Source organism: Panicum virgatum, chromosome 4K (genome assembly GCF_016808335.1).
Source record: "Panicum virgatum strain AP13 chromosome 4K, P.virgatum_v5, whole genome shotgun sequence".
NCBI classification, from domain to species: Eukaryota; Viridiplantae; Streptophyta; class Magnoliopsida; order Poales; family Poaceae; genus Panicum; species Panicum virgatum.
The window spans coordinates 38,672,358-38,694,517 of NC_053139.1; the positions used below are offsets into that span (position 1 = coordinate 38,672,358).

At 42.5% G+C, this 22,160-nt stretch overlaps 1 protein-coding gene across 1 annotated transcript; it reads left to right on the forward strand.

Moving 5' to 3' along the window:
- The first annotated feature begins 646 nt into the window (after nt 1-646).
- On the forward strand, nt 647-21,318 carry LOC120703911 (DNA-directed RNA polymerase I subunit 1). The gene is made up of 21 exons (XM_039988114.1): nt 647-1,055; nt 2,447-2,616; nt 3,232-3,391; nt 3,470-3,766; nt 5,710-5,931; nt 6,016-6,195; nt 6,263-6,422; nt 7,069-7,256; nt 10,918-11,181; nt 11,813-11,901; nt 11,979-12,126; nt 12,342-12,551; nt 12,657-12,995; nt 15,469-15,613; nt 15,732-15,934; nt 16,030-16,232; nt 17,436-17,634; nt 17,739-18,037; nt 18,258-18,398; nt 18,603-19,446; nt 20,523-21,318. The coding sequence occupies exons 1-21, from the start codon at nt 1,032-1,034 to the stop codon at nt 21,069-21,071; spliced, it is 5,034 nt and encodes a 1,677-aa protein (XP_039844048.1). The 5' UTR covers nt 647-1,031; the 3' UTR covers nt 21,072-21,318.
- The last annotated feature ends 842 nt before the right edge of the window (nt 21,319-22,160 follow it).

The following is a 22,160-nucleotide window of genomic DNA, read 5'->3' on the forward strand; positions in this document are numbered from 1 at the left end:
CAACCGACTTGTGCCCTGTGGAAGCGTGGACACGGCACGTACTACACTTAAAGCAAGACTAATAGCTGTGCCCGCTTGCCGGCGAGAACGAGTGCTGTGATGGTGGCGGAGCCCGCTAGATTTAATGCTCAGCGGCGAGCAAGCGACCGCGAGACGCCCGCTCTCTCCTTCGCTCTTAAACCGACCGTGTTCCTCAGCGATCAGTCAGTCCATCAGCCGTGGAGGGGAACAGCCAAAAGCCACTTGGGTCCTGTTTGGTTTGCTTCTTAGTACAAGTAGCACATATTTTGATTAATAATTAGAGATACTAAATAATGATATTTTACAAAACTAACTTCACAATCTTGCGCTACTTCACGAGACGAATTTAATGAGGTCTTTGACCGCATGATTCGAGGATGATTACTGTAGTATCACTGTAGCCAATCATCGATTAATTATCGTTATTAGATTTGTCGTGAAAAGTTACACTTATCTGTGAAAATATTTTTCAAATAAACTTCGTTTAGTATTCCATGCATACGAGATTTTTTTGAATACGTGTGCTAGGAATGCTAGGAGAAACCAAATAGGGCCTCGAACAGACAACTATTTACACGCACTGCCACATGCAAAAACACAAATAATTTGACGGTACGAAACCCCCGACCCCCGGGCCACTACCTCAACCCTAAACCCTGTGTCTCCCTCTCTCGACGGCGGCGCCGCCCTCCACTCTCCGGCCGGCCCCCTCTCCCTCTCGCCCGCCCACGTCCCTCCAGCGGGCCCCTGCGCAAGCCCGCCGCCTCCGCCGCCACTACCCCTCTCAACGCGCCGCCGCCGCTGCCTCCGACTCGAAAGCGCCGCTGCCGCCGCGCCACGCCGTCGGTCTCCCGGGTCGACAGACAGCCTCCTGCGCCGTCGCCATCGCGTCCCTCGGTTCGCCGCGGTGCCGCATCCGACAGACGCTCCGGCTGCCGTCCCTGTAGGTTCGGCCTGCTCGTGCCCTCGGGAATCCGGCGAGGAGGAAGGGCGCACGCGCGGGGTCTGGCATGGCCGACTTGCGGGGTATCGAGGTTGGTGTCTGGCCCTCCCACTCCTGCACTGGTTTCTTCATAGTACTACAGTGATTAAGCTCGCCGCGGCTACGATTTTCAAGCATCAGCAGGACTCGCAAGTCCTTGTCATCTTCTGAGGCTCACTTTTGTGCTCGGGGAACGATTTTAGTTTCAGCACAGCAGTGGAATAGCATGTTGTCGCGGTGGGCCTTGCGCTTTGATAACCTCCAAATTGGTCTCCCAGTGTGTTCTTGTTAATTGCTCTAGGATAAGTTCAGCTGAGGAAGCTTTCCATTCATGATTTAGTGAGGAGTAAGTGGTTTGAAAACTTTTCCAAATCGACGTGCTCGGCGATATAAAAACCTCTTCATTGCTAGGCGGTTAATTCATGTCACGTGACGTAAATCTAATGTGATGCATAGTTTTGAATCTTTACTCACAGGTGGTGATTGAAATCTTGCTTATCAGAAGTCATCAAAATTTTAAAATAGAAAATTGAGATTGGGATGGGGATTTTGGGTTAGGGTTTGGAGGTTTACTCTGTCCTGATGGCTGTGGAGGAAGCATGTGCTGGCTCATGGGCTGGCAGAAGCTGGCTGGTGGGTGGTAGAGGTGGTGGAGGCATCAGAAACTTGGGCATCGAATGGTTAGTGGAGCCATGTGGGAGAGCTTGGGAAGATGAGTCCGGGTAGGTCGGGGAGGAGAGGAGGCGCTCTGGAGGTGGGGATGGCGCCGGCGGGTACGATGAAGAGGCCCGCTATCTGAAACATTGGATTTTAGATTGGATGCTTAGAAAAAGTAACTAATGTATAAATCAAATTTCAATCAACTGTTATGGAGATAGCCCCATATATTTTTTACTGGATACGATGTGTTACCTTTGTTACCTATGTTACATTTACATTACAGTTCGCTTAAACAGTAGCAAATATATTGAAAAACAAAGGTCTCATCTTATCACTTGAGTATGACCTGTTACTTTTGCAATTGATATTAAATTTAAGTTGTTTACATTTATCTTGTTGTTAAGCTTCTTGACCTAGTACCATATTGGTTTTAGCTGCTATTTGAAAGGTTTGCGCAGGTTTGTTCTTTTATCTTTCAGTTTCCTGTTCACTGAATGTCGTGGACCTTTTTTTTTTCTTTACATGCTGTAAGATTTTTTTAATTGTTTATGTCACTATAACTAAAACAACAGGTATTGCATCATTCCAAACAATTACTGGATATTGAAAACTGAACAATTTTCGGAAGAGTTTTTTCTATCTTTTATTCTTTTTCTGTCTTTTCCTAGGCAGCAAATCACTTGTTTCGGTTTCTTTAGTCACACTATGGTGTCTTGTATTTGTGCGCCATATGCTTACCTTATAATTCATTCTATGCTGTAATATTATTTACTTCTTGAGCAGGCAACATCTGAGGAAGTGGATTCGATCCACTTCAGCTTCTATAGTGATGATGAAATTAAGAGGATCAGTGTTAAAAAGATCACCAAGTCAGAGCGCCTTGATGCCAAAAACCATCCTGTGCCAGGTGGATTACTTGATCCTGCAATGGGACCCATCAATGATAATGATACGTGAGTTCCCTATCCAACTTCTGAAACCTTGCTCTCAGACTTGCATCTTAATTACAGTGTCGAGTCCTAGGGATCAATTTACCAGGAAGTGAAACAGTGTATTTTCTTGTGTTTTGATACCAATTTCTATATTTTTTGGAAGGCAAATCATATGGCATTGCCTGTGTATCTTAGAAACTGAGTAACACCTTATTTAGCTTGCAAGATTATGATATGCTTAGATGTTGTTAAGACAAACACCGCCAGATGTGAGCTCCACTTCCGCTGGTGAAGGGAACAGCCACAAATTGGTTAGACAAACTTTTTGTTGGCCAAGCGCAAACCAATTCCATTAATTATATTTAGATTTTGTGTCTTGTTCTTTTTTATAGGGGTCAGTTGATGCCTGGTGAAGGAAACATACTCTATGTTATGGAATATGGTTGTGTATAGATCTGGGTAAACAATAGAAGTGACATTATTGCACGTTTTGGTAATTTAATTCAGTTTGGATATCATTTACTGATTTAGGTTGACCCAAGGGAACATTTAAAGCAAACCTTGTGGGCCTTGAATTTTTTTGTGGGGGTTAAAATACACTTCTAGATTCTCATTATGTCCAAATTTAATGGCCAGCTGCAAGAGTTGTGGTCAGCATTCTGGTCGTTGCCCTGGTCACTTCGGTCATATTGAGTTGGCAAAACCATTGTTCAACCCTTTGCTGTTTATGAGTCTGAGAAACCTTCTCCATGCCACATGCTTCCATTGTCACAAGTTCCGTTTGAACAATGAACAGGTGAGTCCTTGTTTTGCTCTTTAAGTACTAAGGTTTTGCATGCCACTACATGATCTTATGGTGATTTCACATTATTAGGTTGACAGATATGCAAATGAACTTGAACTGTTAGTAAAGGGTGATGTTGCTCGCGCTAAAAATTTGGAAGACTCAGGTAAAGAAGCATCTCTTTCAGAGAATGATGAAGACAGTACTGAGGCCACTTCAGGTGATAAATCATCTCCTGAGAAAGACAAGAAAACCTGGACATCAATCCAACTGAAAGAGATTTTGTCTATTTTTTCCAAGATAATGAAAAAGAGACAGAAGAAGTGCGCAAAATGCGACTATAAGAACCCATCAATCACAAGTCCTATATATGGCTGGCTGGTCAAGGTATATATGATTTCAGCAGTTTTTTTAGTGCTTAGTTGTTAGTTCAAATTTCTGTAAACATATTCAGAAACTAGATATTGTTTTTGCTATTTGCTTAATTTCCATGTTTCTGATTAAATTGGGGGCAGATAAGGATCAGTTACCTGGCACGTTTATGAGACTTAGACAACCATTTCAGTCTTTTTTAAACCACCTTCTATCTACTGTAAATGCCAATGCTCTATGTATCTTTAGCAATTACACAACTTAATCTCTAAATTGTCACTAAGGGGAAAAAAAACCTTCAACGTGTATCATCGTCTATTCCTCTCGTAGCACTCCTGCTTAATCTCTCATGTGTTAGTTTTAGAACCTATATAATTAAAAACTTAATCAGAGTTTTAGAACATGAGGAGGGGCGGAGCCTAGTGGAGGCCAAACCGGGCTCTCCTATCTGACTCAGCAAAATCACTGAGGATCTAAGAGTGCATCCATAACTACACGGCCTCAGTTTCTTTTAACCATTAGCCTAAGCCTGTGCCCTCCTTCTGTGAACAATTTCAAACAACCAGGTCAGGGAGACACATGACCGTGAGGAGCGCACGAATGCACACAGCTTGGTTGTGAGATCATGCCCTCCGCCCAACGCCTAGCGCCAAGCCTTATCAACTCAGCCTTGTCTCGTCACCCATAGCACAAGCTGCTGCACTCCTCACTCACTGGCAGCGCACAAGCACTCTGTCCGAATTCCTTGGCTAATGCCATGTCGGTTCTCTAAAAAGGTAATAGCTGCTAATGCTAATGCTATTTGCATAATAGAAATTGTAATCATATAGTGGTGTATTAGGTTATCAATGGACACTCCCCCTCCTCGTGTCACACTTCACAATTGAACATTAGTATACACATACTGGTCCACCCGACTTGTGTTCCTGCACGTGTTAGTAATTTTAAGAGACAAGTGTTAGAAGTTCATGTACATCTAATCAGAATTGCTTATATTTGCTCTCATTTGTTCATATCCTAACATTAACTCATACAGATACTTTTTGATAGACTTAAAGTTACAAATTACACTGTACGCTTTTCCATTAGCATTCGTAGTTTTTTCTCTTTGCATCATGTCTCCATGTGTGTCTAACATCTGTTTAGTTTTGTCCTTGCTATGTATTTCACATGGAAATCGGTATTCTTATAGCTGCGGTTAGATGGACCACATGGATATAAATTTAGTAGATTTCTCATCATAAGTATTTGTGTAAGCCTTTCTGTTAGGATGGATGGTACCGCGTAGGAAGTACTTGTGGGAGGTGGGAGGCCGGGACTCCGTGCTGGTCGTCGGCGTCTACGACGTGCGAGCGAGCATGGGAGCGGAAGAGATTACATCAATCTCCAGCTAGCTTCTCATTAATCAAGTGTTCGGGCTTTATAGCCAAATCCTAATAATTCTGACCTGACTAGCAACAAACTCTGAACTGACTAACATCTCCACTTGGGACCCTATGTTTAAGGGACGGCACCCATCCTGGGCGCGGTGACTACTCGGGCCGGCGTGTCGCACACGTAGCTCGCTGCTGAGCCTCAGCCCCGGCTTCTCTTGTTGCGTCGCTGGTAGACGCGGCCCACCATAAACCATAACACTTCCTCACAAACATTAGATGACATCCTATAACTTCTATGCTGTCCATACACAACGGATGCCTCACTGGCATGTAGACTAGGCCCCACATGGCAACCACACACTGGCATATTGTGCATAGTTTATATTTTCAGTGGCAAGTACTGACATGAAATTCCGTGAAACTTCTCAACAATGTCCATGGAGAGAGGACTTTACTAGCAATATCTGTTTTGTGTTGGGTATGGTTGGTTTTAAACTGGGTGTTGAAGTTTAATTTGAATTTCTTAATGGGATTGCATTTGCTGATTCTTCATTACTGGTGATTGCATCTTCTGATTTGTAGGACACAAGTGCTTCTGCTGTAAGAGCAAATGCAGTTGCCGACTTTAAACTTAAGGGAGATGGCAGTGCTCACAATTCAGGGGAAACTGGGGTTTCTGGTCTTGATGAAGAACTAACTTCGCCTCAATCCAAAGGATCAATCAATGAAGCTAGACGCCTTTCTGATGACACCATTAAAGAAATGGTGGCATCATCAGGAAAGAAGCATCTATTGCCTACAGAGGTATGTTTTGTTGTTTCTCAAGCTTAAAAGGGAAATGCAAGCTTTGGAAGCAGATCCTAAGCGTTTTCTTGTTAACTGCATCAGGTTGAATTTATTCTCAAGAACTTGTGGAAAAATGAAGCCAAGTTCTGCATGTTACTTTGTGACTTCCAGCAGAATACGTTAAGTGTATCAGAAAAAAGAAGGGGCTATGAGATGTTTTTCTTGAATAGTCTACTTGTTGCACCAAATAGATTCCGTCCGTCAACTAGCTCTAGTCTTGGAGTAAGTATCTCAGTTATTTGACCAACTGAATTTTGTTCTGAACTGACAGTTTTAGGTGCTGTTGTAGATTATGGAACATCCACAAAATGTTCTGCTAAGTAAAGTGCAAGAAGCCAATCTTTTGCTCCAGAATAACAGTGCTGGTTCTGATCATATGGATGTTCTTAGAAGATGGATGGATCTACAACGGAGTGTAAATGTGTTATATGATAGTAGCAAAGGCCTCGGTAAGTTTGTATTCTTTCCTTAATGATTTGGACTGGTGCCTTATTCTTTAGTACTTGGTAAGCACTAAAGAACAAGTAAACTCTGTGTATTTCTCTTTCTAAACCTTGGTGACTACTCCAATCAAGAGTCAGCACATAATACTAGGTGGTGTTGTGCATTCGTGCTGTACACTATTGTAATTTGGAAATTAAATTGTTCAAGCTAGTACAGTCAACTTACAAAATAAACACCGGTTGAAACAGTGTCACTTGTGCTGCCCCGAGGGGGCTCATAATATATGCTATTTTTTCTTGTTACTGGGCCTTGCATGACTGTTTGTGACAGTATGGATTATGGAAGAATTGCTTCAGTCCTAGGCCTTTTCTTTTTAATTGTGGGTGGTAGTCGACGGTTATTGATGTTATTTGCCAAGGGACCACCTTAGTCCTCAGCTTCAGGGTATTTGAGAGCTGCTTGAAAATAAGTTTGTGCGTTCATTTAAGATGCTGTCATCCTTGGGACGTGTTGGGTTTGGTATTATCTTTACCTCTACTCATTATCTTTGCTCTACTCTATGCTCTAAAGCTAAATATCTTGAGTTGATGACTCGTTTTATCTACACCCACTATAAAAAGTTTGATGGCTAAATGTTTATGTTGACAACAGTAAAAAGCGAGAAGAATGCTCATGGTATACGTCAATTGTTGGAAAAGAAAGAAGGGGTTCTTCGACAGAAGATGATGGGGAAGAGGGTTAATTATGCATGCCGATCTGTTATATCTCCAGATCCGTACTTGGCTGTTAATGAAATTGGCATTCCTCCTGTTTTTGCAACACGGTTGACGTATCCTGAGGTATGCTCCATGCATAGTTGTCAATTATTGTACATTATTCAATTTGGAACTGCTTTGTTTATGTTTGTGCTCTGACTTGTCTTGACACCTGTCCCCGCCCTCCCCCCCTTTTTACTACAACTCTCTTTGACCTTTACAACCCCTTTTTTAACAACTTTCCTTGAACCCATATGTAATCTAGGAGGTAAACCCAGCTAGCAAGAAACCTAATTATTCTTATCTGGTGTTTCAAATTTTTGTCTAACAATTTTTTGCAGAGCCGAAAGTAGTTTTTAGCCTAATGAGCAAGAATGAATGCTGTGCACTTCGATGTGCTGATATCCAGACTCAGGAGGTCCGCCCAGTTGTGACTTAGACAACCTATTCTTTAGTGCAATGGCCTACCTGGTTCCGTGCATTAAGTGCTCATCAGGAAGTAGCAGTTACAGTTACACACGTAATTAGCCAGTCCAAACCTTCATAACTTTTATGCACCTGGTAAACACCGGTATTGGCTCTTACGATTACCCCACTCAGGAAGTACCTGACAGACTGGAATGCTCTGGCTATTCTGGACAGAACTTCAAAAAGTTAGCCCCGACTGGTCTTGAACATCTGATTTGTTCAGACTTTATCATCCAGGTAGTGTCTCCAGCTGTTTGGCACTAGCTGGCAAAGGGTTCAACTGTGTCAAAGTGCATGATCTTTCTCTATGGATGCAAATAAACCAGATATATGGTTTCAAACCCTTAAGTGAAATGCATTCTAGTCTGAGTCTGAGACATTCAAGCAAATTGAAAGTACTGGCCAATCAGTCTCTTAGGCTCTGTTTGCCATGGCTTATCTACAGCTTATGCTTTTTTAAAGCTACGACAATTCCCAAATGCCTAGCTTATTTACTGCTGCTACGAGAAGCGCTTCTCCTTTTTAACTAGCGAAGTGGAGAAACATCCTTACCCAGATTTTTCCACAGCACTCGTGCTTCTCTTCTTCTGGGCTGTTCCTCACTGTGTCTCTCCCATGCTGCTCCTCACCTGCGTCTTCCCCTACCGCGCTGCTGACAGGTGCCAAAGCACGGTGGCGAGCAGCAGCTGACCTGAGCCTGATTCCCTCCCTGACCCTAGATCCGGTGAGAGTAAGCGCACAGCGGAGGATTCTCCTTCCATTAATTCGACGGCGGTGGGATGGGGACGATGAGCGACAGGTCCATTGAGGGTAGGGATGGCAACGGGTCGGGTATGGTGTGGGTAGAGTAAATACCCGCCCGCGACGATACCCGAAACTGTAAGGCATACCCGTACCCGCAAAGTCTAGCGGGTAGAATTTTATACCCGTACCTGTACCCACCGGGTATGGGTCGGGTTTCGGGTACCCATCGGGTCTACTAATGATAGCATAAATAACATGTCATTTGGTCCTATAGACTAGCATATTTTGAATTTATCGCCCATACAAGTGAATGCAAAGCATTAATAAAATAGAAAACTAATAAACGGTTCATCCTGCACCATTCTTTTTCTTATCTTCATCATCTTTTTGTAGTTGTATGTGAGTAAATGCACAATTCTAGCTAAGTATTTCATCTAAAAAATGCAATAATGATGCATACACTTCACTACAAACTATAAGCAAAATATGTGGCTTTCATATCTGTTACACAATCTCATTATTAATTTATATAGTTCATACAATCACAAGAAAATGAGGCATAAAATTTGAGAATGAATGAGTTCGCTAGGTTACAATTATTGTATTTCGGGTATCCAACGGGTATCCATACCCTCACCCATCAGATTGGGTACCCACGGGTACCCACATCCGCGGGTAAAATTGCCATCCCTAATTGAGGGATGACGAGGGTCTTCCTTGAGTGCATCGGAGCCTCCACCTTGGGCTAGCGAGGAGCAGCCTCATCGGAACCCTCCATGGAGAGTGACGGATTTGTTGATGACAAGATGCATGAGATGGTCCAGGGATTGCGGGGATGGGCGGTTAGCCCTTGCTCCTCTAGTGCAGCATCCCTTCCTCGTGACGACGAGCCCTTCTTCTTTTGGCGCAGCGGCCCTTCCCAGCATCCGCTTGCTATGGGCTGAGGTTTTAAAAAACGCTAGACGCTAGGTGAACGCTAGCCTATGGTTTAGAGTTTTTTGTGATTAAACGTAGATTAAACGTCTTTTGTGATTAAACGACACTGTGATTAAACGCAACGCTAGGCCAAAGTTTAGAGTTTAATCAAGATTAAACATAGTTTTAAAACGTTTTTTAAAACAGGGGCTGAGAACAGGAGGTGAGTCCCACAAGTGAAGCAATAGAAAAGCTAGGTGTGCCAAATGCCATGAGCTTTAATCTAGCAGCTTCAATAAGAAAGGGTTTGTGTGGGGCTGTGGGCAGCAGTAGAAAAGCTGGCTTAAAAATAATTTAAGCTGTGCCAAACAGGGCCTATTACTGCTGAAATTTTCAACGAAAATTGTAGCATCCTAGACTGTGATCCAAACTCTTGGATAGGTATGATGTTATGACGTCGGTACTCTAGAAGCAACATCATGAGATGTCCCTATAACACATCACTGGCGTCATGAATGCTTCCGCTGTCGAAGAGTACCATATGTTAATTTTTTTTTCCTTTGATTCTCATGTTTCAGCATGACCTTTCAATTTAGAGTAAAGTCCACCACCAGTCCTCAAACTGACACAACACTACAAGTTTGAGGAGAGGTGGTGGACTGTACTCTTCAGTTTACCTTTGACTTGAGGAATTTCCAAGAACCAGGATTTATTACTAGTTTTCTGGCAATCCTTTCATTTTGCTGGGACCATTCCTTCATATTCTCAATGAAATTGATCATCAATTGACCAACTAGGGGCTTAGATGCTTCTTTACTACAGTAGCATACAAACTGTATCCTTCTGTGCACTGCAGCATAGTGCGAAGCCGTACTGCTCTGCAATGGTCCCCAGCAGTGTGCCGATGGGTCATCTGGGTTGTGGTAGGACATTAAAGGGTGGGATATGTATGACTTGTAGGGAACATTGAGGGTTGAGATATAATTATACTGGATCCAGATACAAATGCCTCTTGAGACCAGTTGGTTCCCCAATGCAAGTCATGTAAGTGTAAGATTTCTTCAACCAGGTGTATTTGTACAGATAGACTTGTGGACTTGCTATCTTTATTGCACTTTTGGTAGCTTTTGTAGTGATTTCTTTTTTTGTTAGGATCACACTGAATTCCTAGACTTCCGTTTTTCTTCAAGATGCTACAGCTATAACAAAACAAATGCAGAAACTGTTTTCTATTATGCTATAGTATATTAGGCAACTCCGGATATGGTTAGTTTAGGATTCATTGTAATCCCAGGATAACCTTCCTTATCTCTAGGAGAGGCTACTTGCCATCCAAGCCATGTACTCCTATATGGGCTCATGCAATACATCCACATTGTACACCAATTCTATTATCTTACATGGTTTCACGAGTCTAGGTTCAAACCCTAGGCCTCCGGCTTCCGCTGCCCTAGCGCTGCCCCCATCTTACATACTAGAATAATCTTCTTTTTTTTCTTTTAAATACTCTTCTAGTAATAACTAAAGTTTAGCTGCTCTTTCCAGGAACTTGTTATCTAAATCGTTACTTAAGGGGACTTTTCATATTTTTTTGACATTGTTATCTTTTTCTCCACAGAAAGTAACACCCTGGAATGCAAAAAAACTACAAGAAGCTGTAAGGAATGGTGCTGATATTCACCCAGGTGCAACACATTACAGGGACAATGATAACATGTACAAGTTACAGGCAGCGCCTGACAAACGCAGTGCCATTTCTAGGAAGCTACCTGCATCCAGAGGATCAATTTCTCAGCTAGGGAAAGATCCAAATTGCAAATTTGAAAGCAAGGTTGTATATCGTCATCTTCAAGATGGTGACATTGTACTTGTCAATAGGCAGGTATGATATTCTTGCAGTTCTATATTCTCCAGCAGCAATGTCTAAAAAAAAAAAAATCTTCCTCCAGTCCCATTGAGACACCATTTCAGCAAAGTGGTGTTTGTTTGCGGTTACTTGTTGTTTTGTTTTTAATACGCAGCTCAGGTATGCAGATACCCATATTTGCTCATTCTTAGAAGTGGTATAGAAATCGATGGATGATTGTTGAGGGCAGAATCTTCTAAAAAGGGGTGCACAATTCTTTGTTCTATGTGCCTAGATAAAAGGACAAATCTAAGTTAGGGTGCAGAGGTAACACGTGATACATGATAGAGGTTGTGATTCCATGAGTTGATACTTAAATAATTATATTAGATCAAACATGAATTCAATGTTAACATATCTGAGCTCAGGCAGGTTCTTGCCTGCTCTCCCAAATGTTTGAAAGCACACATTTGGAAGCGACTGAAGTATTGGTTTTGCAATCAGTCACCATTCTACTCCTAACCATACTGATTATGATTCTGTACAATACAGTGGTGTTGTGGGCTATAGAGCTATTATTCAATTTATCAATCTGCCATGATGTAGATCTTCAAGTTCATGGATCACCTATTTCCCTAATCTCATTTTTCCTGCATGTGATCCAAAGCCTACGCTTCACAAGCCCAGCATGATGGCTCATTTTGTTCGTGTGTTGCCTGGAGAAAAGACAATACGAATGCACTATGCCAATTGCAGGTATTTGATTTTATTTATTCCACGCTGCAATGTCCTTTTGCCTATATCATGTTTAATTGCCTGCTGTCTCTTTTTAGCACGTACAATGCTGATTTTGATGGAGATGAGATGAATGTGCACTTCCCACAAGATGAAATATCTCGTTCTGAGGCTATGAATATTGTTGATGCAAACAAGCAATACATTGGTCCTAGGAGTGGGGATGCTGTCAGAGGTCTCATACAGGTATAGTATGCAGAAAAAATCGTGATATCTTGATTCTTTTGTGTACTATCATAATCGAATACACATTTAATTTGCTTATCCAGCAGTTTAATGTCAAATGCATCCTTCCTCTTTAGCGAACTAGTTCTCCATGCTAAACCTTATAACCATGTTTTCTTTGCTTTTTCAGTAACTAACGAATAGTTACTAAACTTGTTTTGTTTTGCATTTTGTAGGACCACATTGTTGGTGCTGTACTACTGACAAAACAGGACACCTTTCTAAGCCGTGAAGAATATAGTCAGCTTGTCTATGGGTCTTGTGTGCCCTCAAATTGTGGCCCTCGTCAACCTGGTGTAAAAGTGTCTGCTATTAAGGATGATGGTGCACTAGAACTTGTCCTTCCTGCTATTTTGAGGCCCAAGCCATTATGGACAGGAAAACAGGTTAAGTATTTCTGAGTTCTGATAACAATTCTCTGCTGCTACTGATGTTGTAACTCAATCTTGGGAATTGCTTAAGATCCATCTATGTAACTTTTTTGTTTACAGGTTATAACAACCATCTTGAATCATATAACAAAAGGCCGTCGTCCATTCACTGTGGAGCAGAAGGGAAAAATAACAGAAGAATTTCTAATCCCTCCTAAAGAAGAAACAGAAAAAAAGAGAAAAGTAGGAGAGGGAGAAAAGGAAAAAGAAGAAGAAAGAAAAAAAGATATTTCCGAACTGGTTTTATATGTTCGTGGTAATGAGCTCATAAAGGGAATGATAGATAAGGCCCAGTTCGGGAAGTACGGCATAGTACATACAGTTCATGAATTCTATGGTGCAGATACAGCTGGAATACTGCTCTCAACATTCAGCCGCTTGTTTACGCTTTTCTTGCAGGTAAATTTAGAATTAAGGCTACCATTTTTTAATTATTATCGGTGATTCACCAGTTACATCTTTAGTAGTTCTAAGTGTACTCTACTAATGCCTAATGTCTAACTGAACTAAAACATTTATATTGTGGAAATTTACTAGTAGTATGCTAGAACCTCTTTTCTTTATTGAATGCTTCTGCGCAACTAAGGCATTTACTGAATTTATGTGCCCAGGCTTAGTGTGCTCTGTATTTTTGGCCATAGGTCATAATTAGAGATGCTGATTTATCTTTATTTTGATTTAAAATAAAAAGACCACCCTGCAGCGGACATTAGAAACAGATCTCAATTGCCTTTGGGAATGTGGAATTTGGTGTGTGCGGTGCAAAATATGTTTATCTAGTATCACAACATTAAACTTCTAGATGGGCCATGTGGGCCACTATGGAAGGAAAAGAAAATAGGTTGGATGTGTGGTTCCGGGTTCAGACTGCTTTTAACTGGACAGAATCACCATCAAACTTGTTGATTATTTTAAACTACACTCGTTGAACCAATTGGAGCGCAGTCATATGGCAACACATAAGTCACTTTTGCAGTGATGCATATGTGGACTCTGTACATATGAGAATTTTGCTTATCTTACACAAAAGCTTTAATTGACTTATTTTGTGTTTCCCAATCAGTGCATACTACGTTCTCCATCCACAAATATAGGCATTCCTGGTATTTTTAGGACAGATTAAGATTGGAAGTAAATATTAATATCTTATTTAAAAGGAAGGAATAGCTGCTGCAGGTGCTTGGCTTAACAGCATGCATCGCCTGCTTTATTGAGTGTGCATGGCGTGCGAGCTGAGAGGGAAAGTTGTTGACGCGCATGACATGGAAAGAAAATCCCAGGCTATGTTGCACGGATACGCCAGGGAGGTGGCGTATCCGTATCCGGTACGTATCGGATACAGATACGCCATAGATACGTGTTGGATATGTTTCTGGCCGTATCCCAAAAAACTGGATACGTATTGGTCCAGATATGCGTACCGGACGCGGTTGGGCCGGATTGGATACGGCCCAGCGCCTCAGCCCCGCCTAGGAGGGAGCGCCGGGCAGGGCAACGACAGTCGCCGGGGTGCCGAGGCGGCCTCCGCAGAGGGCGCACCGGGATCTCGACGAGCGCGGAGGGGTCGCGCGGCAGTCGGTGGAGGCGTGGCTGCCTCCTCAGGCCTCGTCGCCATGGACTCGCCGATGTCCCCCCGGACCACCTCCCAGAAGCTCTTCCTGGTCCTGGCCCCGCTGCCGACGCCGGCGCCCTGCGGGAGGTTGTAGGGGAAGGCGAGGACAGCGAGCCCCGTGGTGACGAGCAGCGCGCAGGGGAGGAGGTAGGTGACACGCCAGGCGACGGTGACGGGGAGCCCATGGCCGATGGGATTTGGGGGAGAGAAGAAGAACGAAGAGATTGGGGAGGCCGGGAGGGTATGAGAGAAGGTCGAGAGGGAGAGAGACGCCTGGCAGCAGTTTGTGGGTGGAGGGTGGAACAGATTAGGTTTGGTCTATTTTTGTTTTGCCCCTTTATCTTTTCAATAATTATAGATCATATGAATATACGAATTTATAACGCATTCTAGCCCCTGAAACTTCTATATTCTCACATTCTAGTCCCTAGAACTTCTATTTTCTCACAAATGAACATATAAATATATGAATTAGTGATGCAAATCCATCAAATGCTGGACAAATGCCTTCTAATTATTAATTTTAAAAATGTCCTAGCCGTATCCCCGTATTAGTGTTTTTCGAGAAATGGCGTATCCGCGTATCCGATATGTATCGTATCCGATACCCGGATCTGTATCCGTGTAACATAGATCCCAGGAATGCTTATTTTCGTGGACAAATTTCAAACACTAGAGTGCTTGTATTTGCGGATGGAGTTTGTAGTTGTTTTAGTAACACAGTTTGCTGATTTTGCTTAGTCCTTGCATCCTTTTTTTGGCATATCATGTAGTATCAGCTGCTGCACTGGTGTAGTAGGTATGAGCTAAGTAAATGGTCTACTGGTACAGACCTTACTGAGTAATTCCGTATATGATATTTAAGATGTAACCACAATATATTTTAATCATAATAGTATCATCAGATCAGATGCTACTGTTATCAGGTCTACTGAAATTTGTTGGCACCAGATCTCCATTGGAGCTTGTAGTATGATATCTCTCGGTCCCACTGTTGAGGATGATCTTGTGATGCATATCTTGTTTTGAGTTTGAGTGCATTTGTGTTGATCAGCACTTCCACATAAGATAAGATGACTACTTTAATGTCCATTTTTTTTGAAAAGTATAATGTCCAGTTTGTATTATACTTTTTCTAAGAAGTTTTGTGGTTGTACACTTAATTTTCTTTTTTGCTTTGAGCCTACCACAGATTTTTTTTCTTTCAATATTGGTTTGTAATATTGTGATTGATGAAGTAAGACATTGTAAATTTTTCAGCTGCATGGGTTTACTTGTGGGATAGATGACCTGCTACTATCCCAACAATCCAATGAAACGAGAAGAAAAATTCTCGCTGAAAGTGAAGAGAGCGGTACAAATGTCCACATGGAATTTACACAAAAAACTAAAGTGGATCTTGAAGGTTTGTGGAATGATAAGCGAGGCATTTGCATGCAATAAAATCGTTGATTTATTGTATTTACCTTTCTTTTTGCCCCCTTAGCTTCATGTTTATTGTTTATTTGCTAACTTTGAAACAGACCTGGCATTGGAAATGAAGGTGGAGAAAGTTGTAAGAAGTAATGGTGAATTTGCCACTGTTACATTGGACAGAATGATGAGTAATAAACTGAACGAGATAACAACTACAGCCAATAAAGAATTATTGCCTCATGGTCTAGAAAAGCCTTTTCATAGAAATTGTCTCTCTCTTATGACTGCAACTGGTGCTAAAGGTGGCATGGTAAGTTTTTCTTTAGTCAGAACTTATACTGCATTATTAATTTACCTGGTAAGCAGACTGAGGCCAACATGGAGCCATTTTATTTGTCTTGATAGGTCAACATGACACAAATATCATCATTGTTAGGCCAGCAAGCGTTAGAAGGAAAGCGTGTTCCACGGATGGTTTCTGGGAAGACTTTGCCATGCTTTCCACCATGGGATACTTCTTCAAGAGCTGGTGGTTTCATCTGTGATCGATTTTTAACTGGTTTGCGCCCTCAAGAGTATTACTTTCACTGTATGGCAGGCAGAGAGGGGTATTGTTTCTCAACTATTTTCTGATACATAATAACCATGCATTTGCATCTGTACTGTCCTCGCATTAGGTTACTTAAACAAAGATGCATCATATGAGGAACCTGTGATAGCCATAAAACAGGCAGGTACTGGCGCTGCCTTTTCCACACTGTCGATTTGTTAGGCGTTCGTCTTTAACTTCCACAGGACCAGTGGTACCAAAATGCTTGAAAAGGGCTGGTTGGCTTTTGGGTCTGCAGGTCTAGCGCAAACATTCACTCTGTTCGGCTGGTTGCGCTGTGTCTGATAGGCTGCAGCAGCAACCGGATGGTGAGAATAGCATTCATTAGCCATAGTTCCCACATAACTGGTACCCACCCATGAGATGCCAAAATGTTTTAAAAATGCTGCTTGTTTTTTTGATCCATATAAATTTCCAATAGCCTGTTCGATTCTGTTTGGACTTTGGACGCTTGTGCCTGAATTCTTAAATTCCAGGCTATTCTTTAGTTTGCACATGGATTTATATGCTTTCTGTAAAAGCAGGGAAGCCTTTCTTTCTTTATAAAAAAAAGGTGTGCACATGGATATCCATAGATCTGGGGATATGTGTATTTGCCCAAAAACTGTGCTTACTTTCTTTGTGTACCTATTGATGATCATCAATGCTTGATAGCTGATAGCTCTTCCTACAACTGAACAGCATTTGCTTATTGGTGTAAGCAAGCATTAGATGTAGCATCTCGAGGTTGTATAGACACCGTACTCCCACTGAGGTTTGAACTAACGTGGGTATAAGTCAGTCGTTCATCTTAATAAACTGTATGGATATGAATTGGCTGACTACATTATTTTTGGTGTATATGGAGGTGATGATTGATTTGGGATCTGAAGTAGGTTGCTCCTAACAAAGATGCAAGCCATATGCATCTGTTATGACCTCTACTTGCATGTTGTGGCGAGTATATTTTATTTATTCTGAGTTTTGATGCCCACGAAAGGAATTTACATCTTTTTGACAAAATGATTTTCATATTGTAAAAGATGATAAGTTTCATACTCATTAGTAATTGGTACAGGATAATCCTACCATTAGAAAATGTGCATTAGTAATTAGTACAGGATAATCCTACCATTAGAAAATGTGCAAAATTCTGGATGCGTCTGCCACGTGTATGCTTTAGACTTACGAAAAATATTTAAATTTTGTGCATTCTTTGTAGGTTGGTTGACACAGCAGTCAAGACATCCCGCAGTGGATATCTTCAGCGCTGTCTTATTAAATGTCTGGAATCGTTGAAAGTCTCATACGATCACACTGTACGGGATGTTGATGGATCAATTGTACAGTTCCAGTATGGAGAAGATGGAGTTGATGTGCTGAAAACTAGCTTTCTCAACAAGTTCAAAGAACTTGCTGATGTAAGACATTCAATACTCAGCTATAAGCCACCTTGAATTAGAAGTACATCTTTGGTTTATTTGGTGGTCTTTCTAATTTTGTGCTAATTTGATCCAAATTGCAGAACAAAAGAGTTGTCCTTGACAACATAGGTGGCCGCAATCAGATACTGTTTGATCAGAAAGTAGAAAAGAAAAAGCTGTTACCAAACTTGAATTGCTACATTACTAAACTGCCTAAGAAGTTGCGTAAAGAAGCAGCCACATTTCTTAAGGTATCAAAGGAAAAGAAAAGCTGTGACATCGATGAGGAGGAACTACTGAAGTTACTGAAAATCAAATACATATATAGTCTTGTAGATCCTGGTGAGGCTGTTGGTGTGGTTGCTGCTCAGTCAATAGGAGAACCTTCAACGCAGATGACGTAAGGCGATCTCTAAATTTGTTATATACTTCTTGACGTTCCCATATATTGATTTCTCCAGTCTATGCTAGACCTTTCACGGGTGGACTTGTAAGGGAGTAGTATTTTGTGCTGACTGATTCCCCCCCCCCCTCTTTTTGGTACTGTTGCACTGCAAATTTTTTGTTACATTTCAATTTGGTGATAAAACAACTCAAATATTGTTTACTGCTCATTGCAGGCTCAACACTTTTCATCTTGCTGGAAGGGGTGAGATGAATGTAACCCTTGGTATACCTCGTTTAAAAGAAATTCTGATGACTGCATCAGCTAATATTAGTACGCCTTTTATGAAGGGTCCGCTGCTTAAAGGAAAGACTAGGTGAGCTTTATTTGTGGTTACTTTCTGGATAATTAGTGATCTTAGTTTGGTTGCTGCTGTCACTTGCTTAACTCTGTATCAAAGCCTGTCTTCCTAATATTCTATCAAACATGATTGTAATCTTCATCGAAATGTACTCATAACTTCATGTGCACTGAATTTTCAAGATATGGGCTTTCATTCGTTATTTATGTGAATGTCTAGGGAAGATGCTGAGCGGGTGGCTGCAAAGTTTAGAAGAGTTTGTGTGGCTCATATAGTGGAGAAAATTGAAGTATGCACAGTTCCCTTTTACAACAGTAATGGGCATGTTTCGACCCTGTACAAGCTACAAATGAAACTTTACCCTCAGGAGCAATACCCTCTGTCGGATCTTACTGTAGATGAGTGTCAGGCAACCTTGAGAACAGATTTTGTTGGTGCAATGGAAAATGCAATTGATAAGCATCTAGATCTGCTACGCAAAATTAATAAAATCCGTGCTGTTAAGGTAGAAGATACAGAGGGCTCTTTATCAGATGGTGGTGAAGAATCTGAAAGTGGACATGCTGACGGTGAAGACACTGGTATGAGTGATGGTGATGATGAAAATGATAATGAAGATGATTTGGGAACTGATGCAGAAAAGAGGAAACGACAAGAGAAAGATGAGATGGAGTATGATGATGATACTGAAAACGAAGAGGAAATAGATAGTGAATCTGAGGAAGAGACCAACATTAAACGTCAGAGCGATGAGGATCCTGCTGAGTCAGGTGATGATTTGCTAGAGGCTGAGGAAGAACACAAAACCTCAAAGTCTCAGATGACTTCAGTGGGCGAAGTGTCATATTCTTCCAAAAAGGGGGCAACTTCAAAAGATAAGCTAAAGGCAGCTAAACTTCAAGAAAAAAGTCAAACTGATGGTATATCAGATGAGAGTAAAGCGGATCAAATAACTTCCAAGCGTGGGAAAAAGTTAAAACGGACTGTCCATGTTGAATCCAAAGGTTTGGATTTTGAGATTCACTACGCCTTTCATGATGAACCTCACATTCTACTATCTCAGGTAACTTCTTCATACTCATGAAAAACTTCAATTTTATTTCTGTTATTAGTTACTGTGAAAAAGTCAAGATATCTCCTTATTTGATTGCTTACCTTTATAGTTAAATGGTGATCTTATACAATGTCTGCCAAAGCTGTAATTCTCATGTACATCTACTCCATGTTTTTTTACATGTCTCATTAGTTTTAAGTCAAACTTATCCAAATTTGACCAAGTTTATATATAAATATAACATCTATACTACCAAATATATGCGCTATCAAAATATATTCCGTCACTATTGAAAACTAAAATATTCACGCTGGTATTAATGCCACATTTTGATTCCACCAAGTAAAAGAGTCCCATCCTGTGCGAGTGCTGGCGGGCAGGCGGGAGCGCTGAAAAAAGAGTGCATGGGAGCACGGCTGGGAGGATATTTATGGAAGGGAATGTGGCTCCGAAGATGAAGCGGCCATGAGTGGCAGCTGTATCAATGGAGGTGGTTCCTGGTGAAATCAAGGATGCCACATACCAGGGTGAAGAGGACACTGGCTGTTGATTTCGCTATTCTCTGATGTGATATGGTGGTCAGTGCCGACTGTCGTTGTCCTGCAAGGAGAGTGGAGCGTTGAGGCGGGCCGGGGAGGGGGGGGGGGGGGAGTTGTGGCAGCGGCCAGTGGTGAGACCTAAGGGCTGTGTATGGAGTTGGGATCGAAGGGGGGTAAGGAAGCTTTGGGCAAGTGGCGATATCTCTTCCTAATTTCGTTCATTTTTCTTTTCTTTTTTCCTTTTATCTTTATTAAACCAGTAAATGCAGCATCAGTTTGGATGGTTGCACAACAATAAATGATTGCACAATAGAGTATCTTCTATGGTTGTCTATTTTTCCACAAGAAATCCAAAACTTAATATGTATCATGGCACCAATTAATGAATCCACAAACGCACAATCGTGTTTAATCTATGTTTGACCTAGAAGCTTTTTGGAACCTTGTCAGACAGCAATATTACCCCTTGTTCGCACAATAATATTACCTGGAATAGAGGGAGTGTAATTATAGCGATTTTTAATGTTTTTTTGTTACCCTGTTCAGATTGCCCAGAAGACAGCTAGGACTGTTTTTGTGAGGGCCTGCAATAACATTGGCAAATGTTCAGTCATGCCACCGAAAGGTATCCCTGAGCATCTGGAAACGTCCGGAGTGAACTTTGAAATTTTCTACAACCTTGAGGACTACATTAGCATCAATGAGATCAAGTCAAACGATATACATGCAATGCTGAAGACATATGGGGTGGAGGCTGCACAGGCCACCATCATCCAGGAAGTGAAAAGTGTGTTTACCGTCTACGGCATCGATGTGGACCCGAGGCACCTGAGCATGATTGCCGACTTCATGACCTTTGACGGCGGGTTCCGACCCATGAACAGGCTGGGGATGGGCCAGTTCAGCACCTCACCATTCGGCAAGATGACGTTCGAGACGGCGACCAAGTTCATCGTGGATGCGGCCACGCATGGGGAGGCGGACTCACTAGAGTGCCCCTCGGCCAGTGTCTGCCTCGGGAAGCCAGCGAAGGTGGGGACGGGGACCTTTAGTTTGCTACAGAACTTTAGTGTCGATCAGCCCATGGTGATGTAAGCCTGATTGGTTCCACAAATTTTGGTTCAAGCTGCTTGTAGGAAAGAAAACGGTAGGATTTTTTTTATGGTTGCTGGTCTTGCTGGTTCCGTGGTTGCACCGTGAACCTGATGACACCGTGCTCTATGATATAGAAAGCTGTGTTTTGTGGATTGAATATTTATGTGTAATCCTGGTGTTGACGGTGTAGGCTATCCCTGGAGTGTTTTGTGGAGTTGAAGTCTTGTTTTGCGCGAGTATTGTTTTCGATGTTGTCTTCTTAGGAACAGTTAATCTGATTGATCGTTTTCGGTGTTGTTTATTCGTACCGGTGCATTTGCATTCTGGTCAGTCGCCAGATGCGGAAGAGAAGCACCCATCTCCTGGGTCTGGCCAAAGGCAGATCACACGACGGCCCTGATGAGCCCGTCGTGCCCCGGGGCCATTCAGCCATCATCATTCACTGGCCCACTAGCGAAAGCACACGCGACCAGACGAACCCGCTCGGCGCACGCTCCGTGCGTGCGCGTACGCCAGATTCGTTCGTCTCGGGCGCGGGCGCAGGCGCCGCCGGTGCTCTTGCCCCAGCGATCGCGACGAGCCGCGGTGCCGACAGCGACGGCACGGCCGGGACAGCCTGCGGCGGCGAATCCCGCACAGCTCAGCAGCGTCCGACAGAGAAAGGGCAGACGAGCGGGGGCCCCGTCGCGCATATTTGCACGTTGCCGGCCTTTGTCCAGTCCGGGCCGGGTGCCCTGCAACAAGTCCGGCGAGCGATCCGTACTAGTACGAGTCGGCCATCCTTGCTGCTACTCTGCTATTTGCGTTGACGGTTGATCTATTCTTTGGGTGGCTCGTAAAGGCAACAGAGAAATATTCCAGACTCCGGCCACCTGAACCTGAAAGCAGGATGCTGCTATGTATGGATGGTATCAGGAGTGAGTATACGATGTCCACTTTGTTGCCTGGCTTTCAAACAAGCTGTCTAGAATCACACCGAGCCATGGCAACGGATCCAGGGGCAATTTAGGCTTTGAGGATCAATGAGCAACGATTGCTCGTTTTGTTTTGAAAAAAAAAAGAGAGAATCTTTTCCGTTTTCGGAGGAAC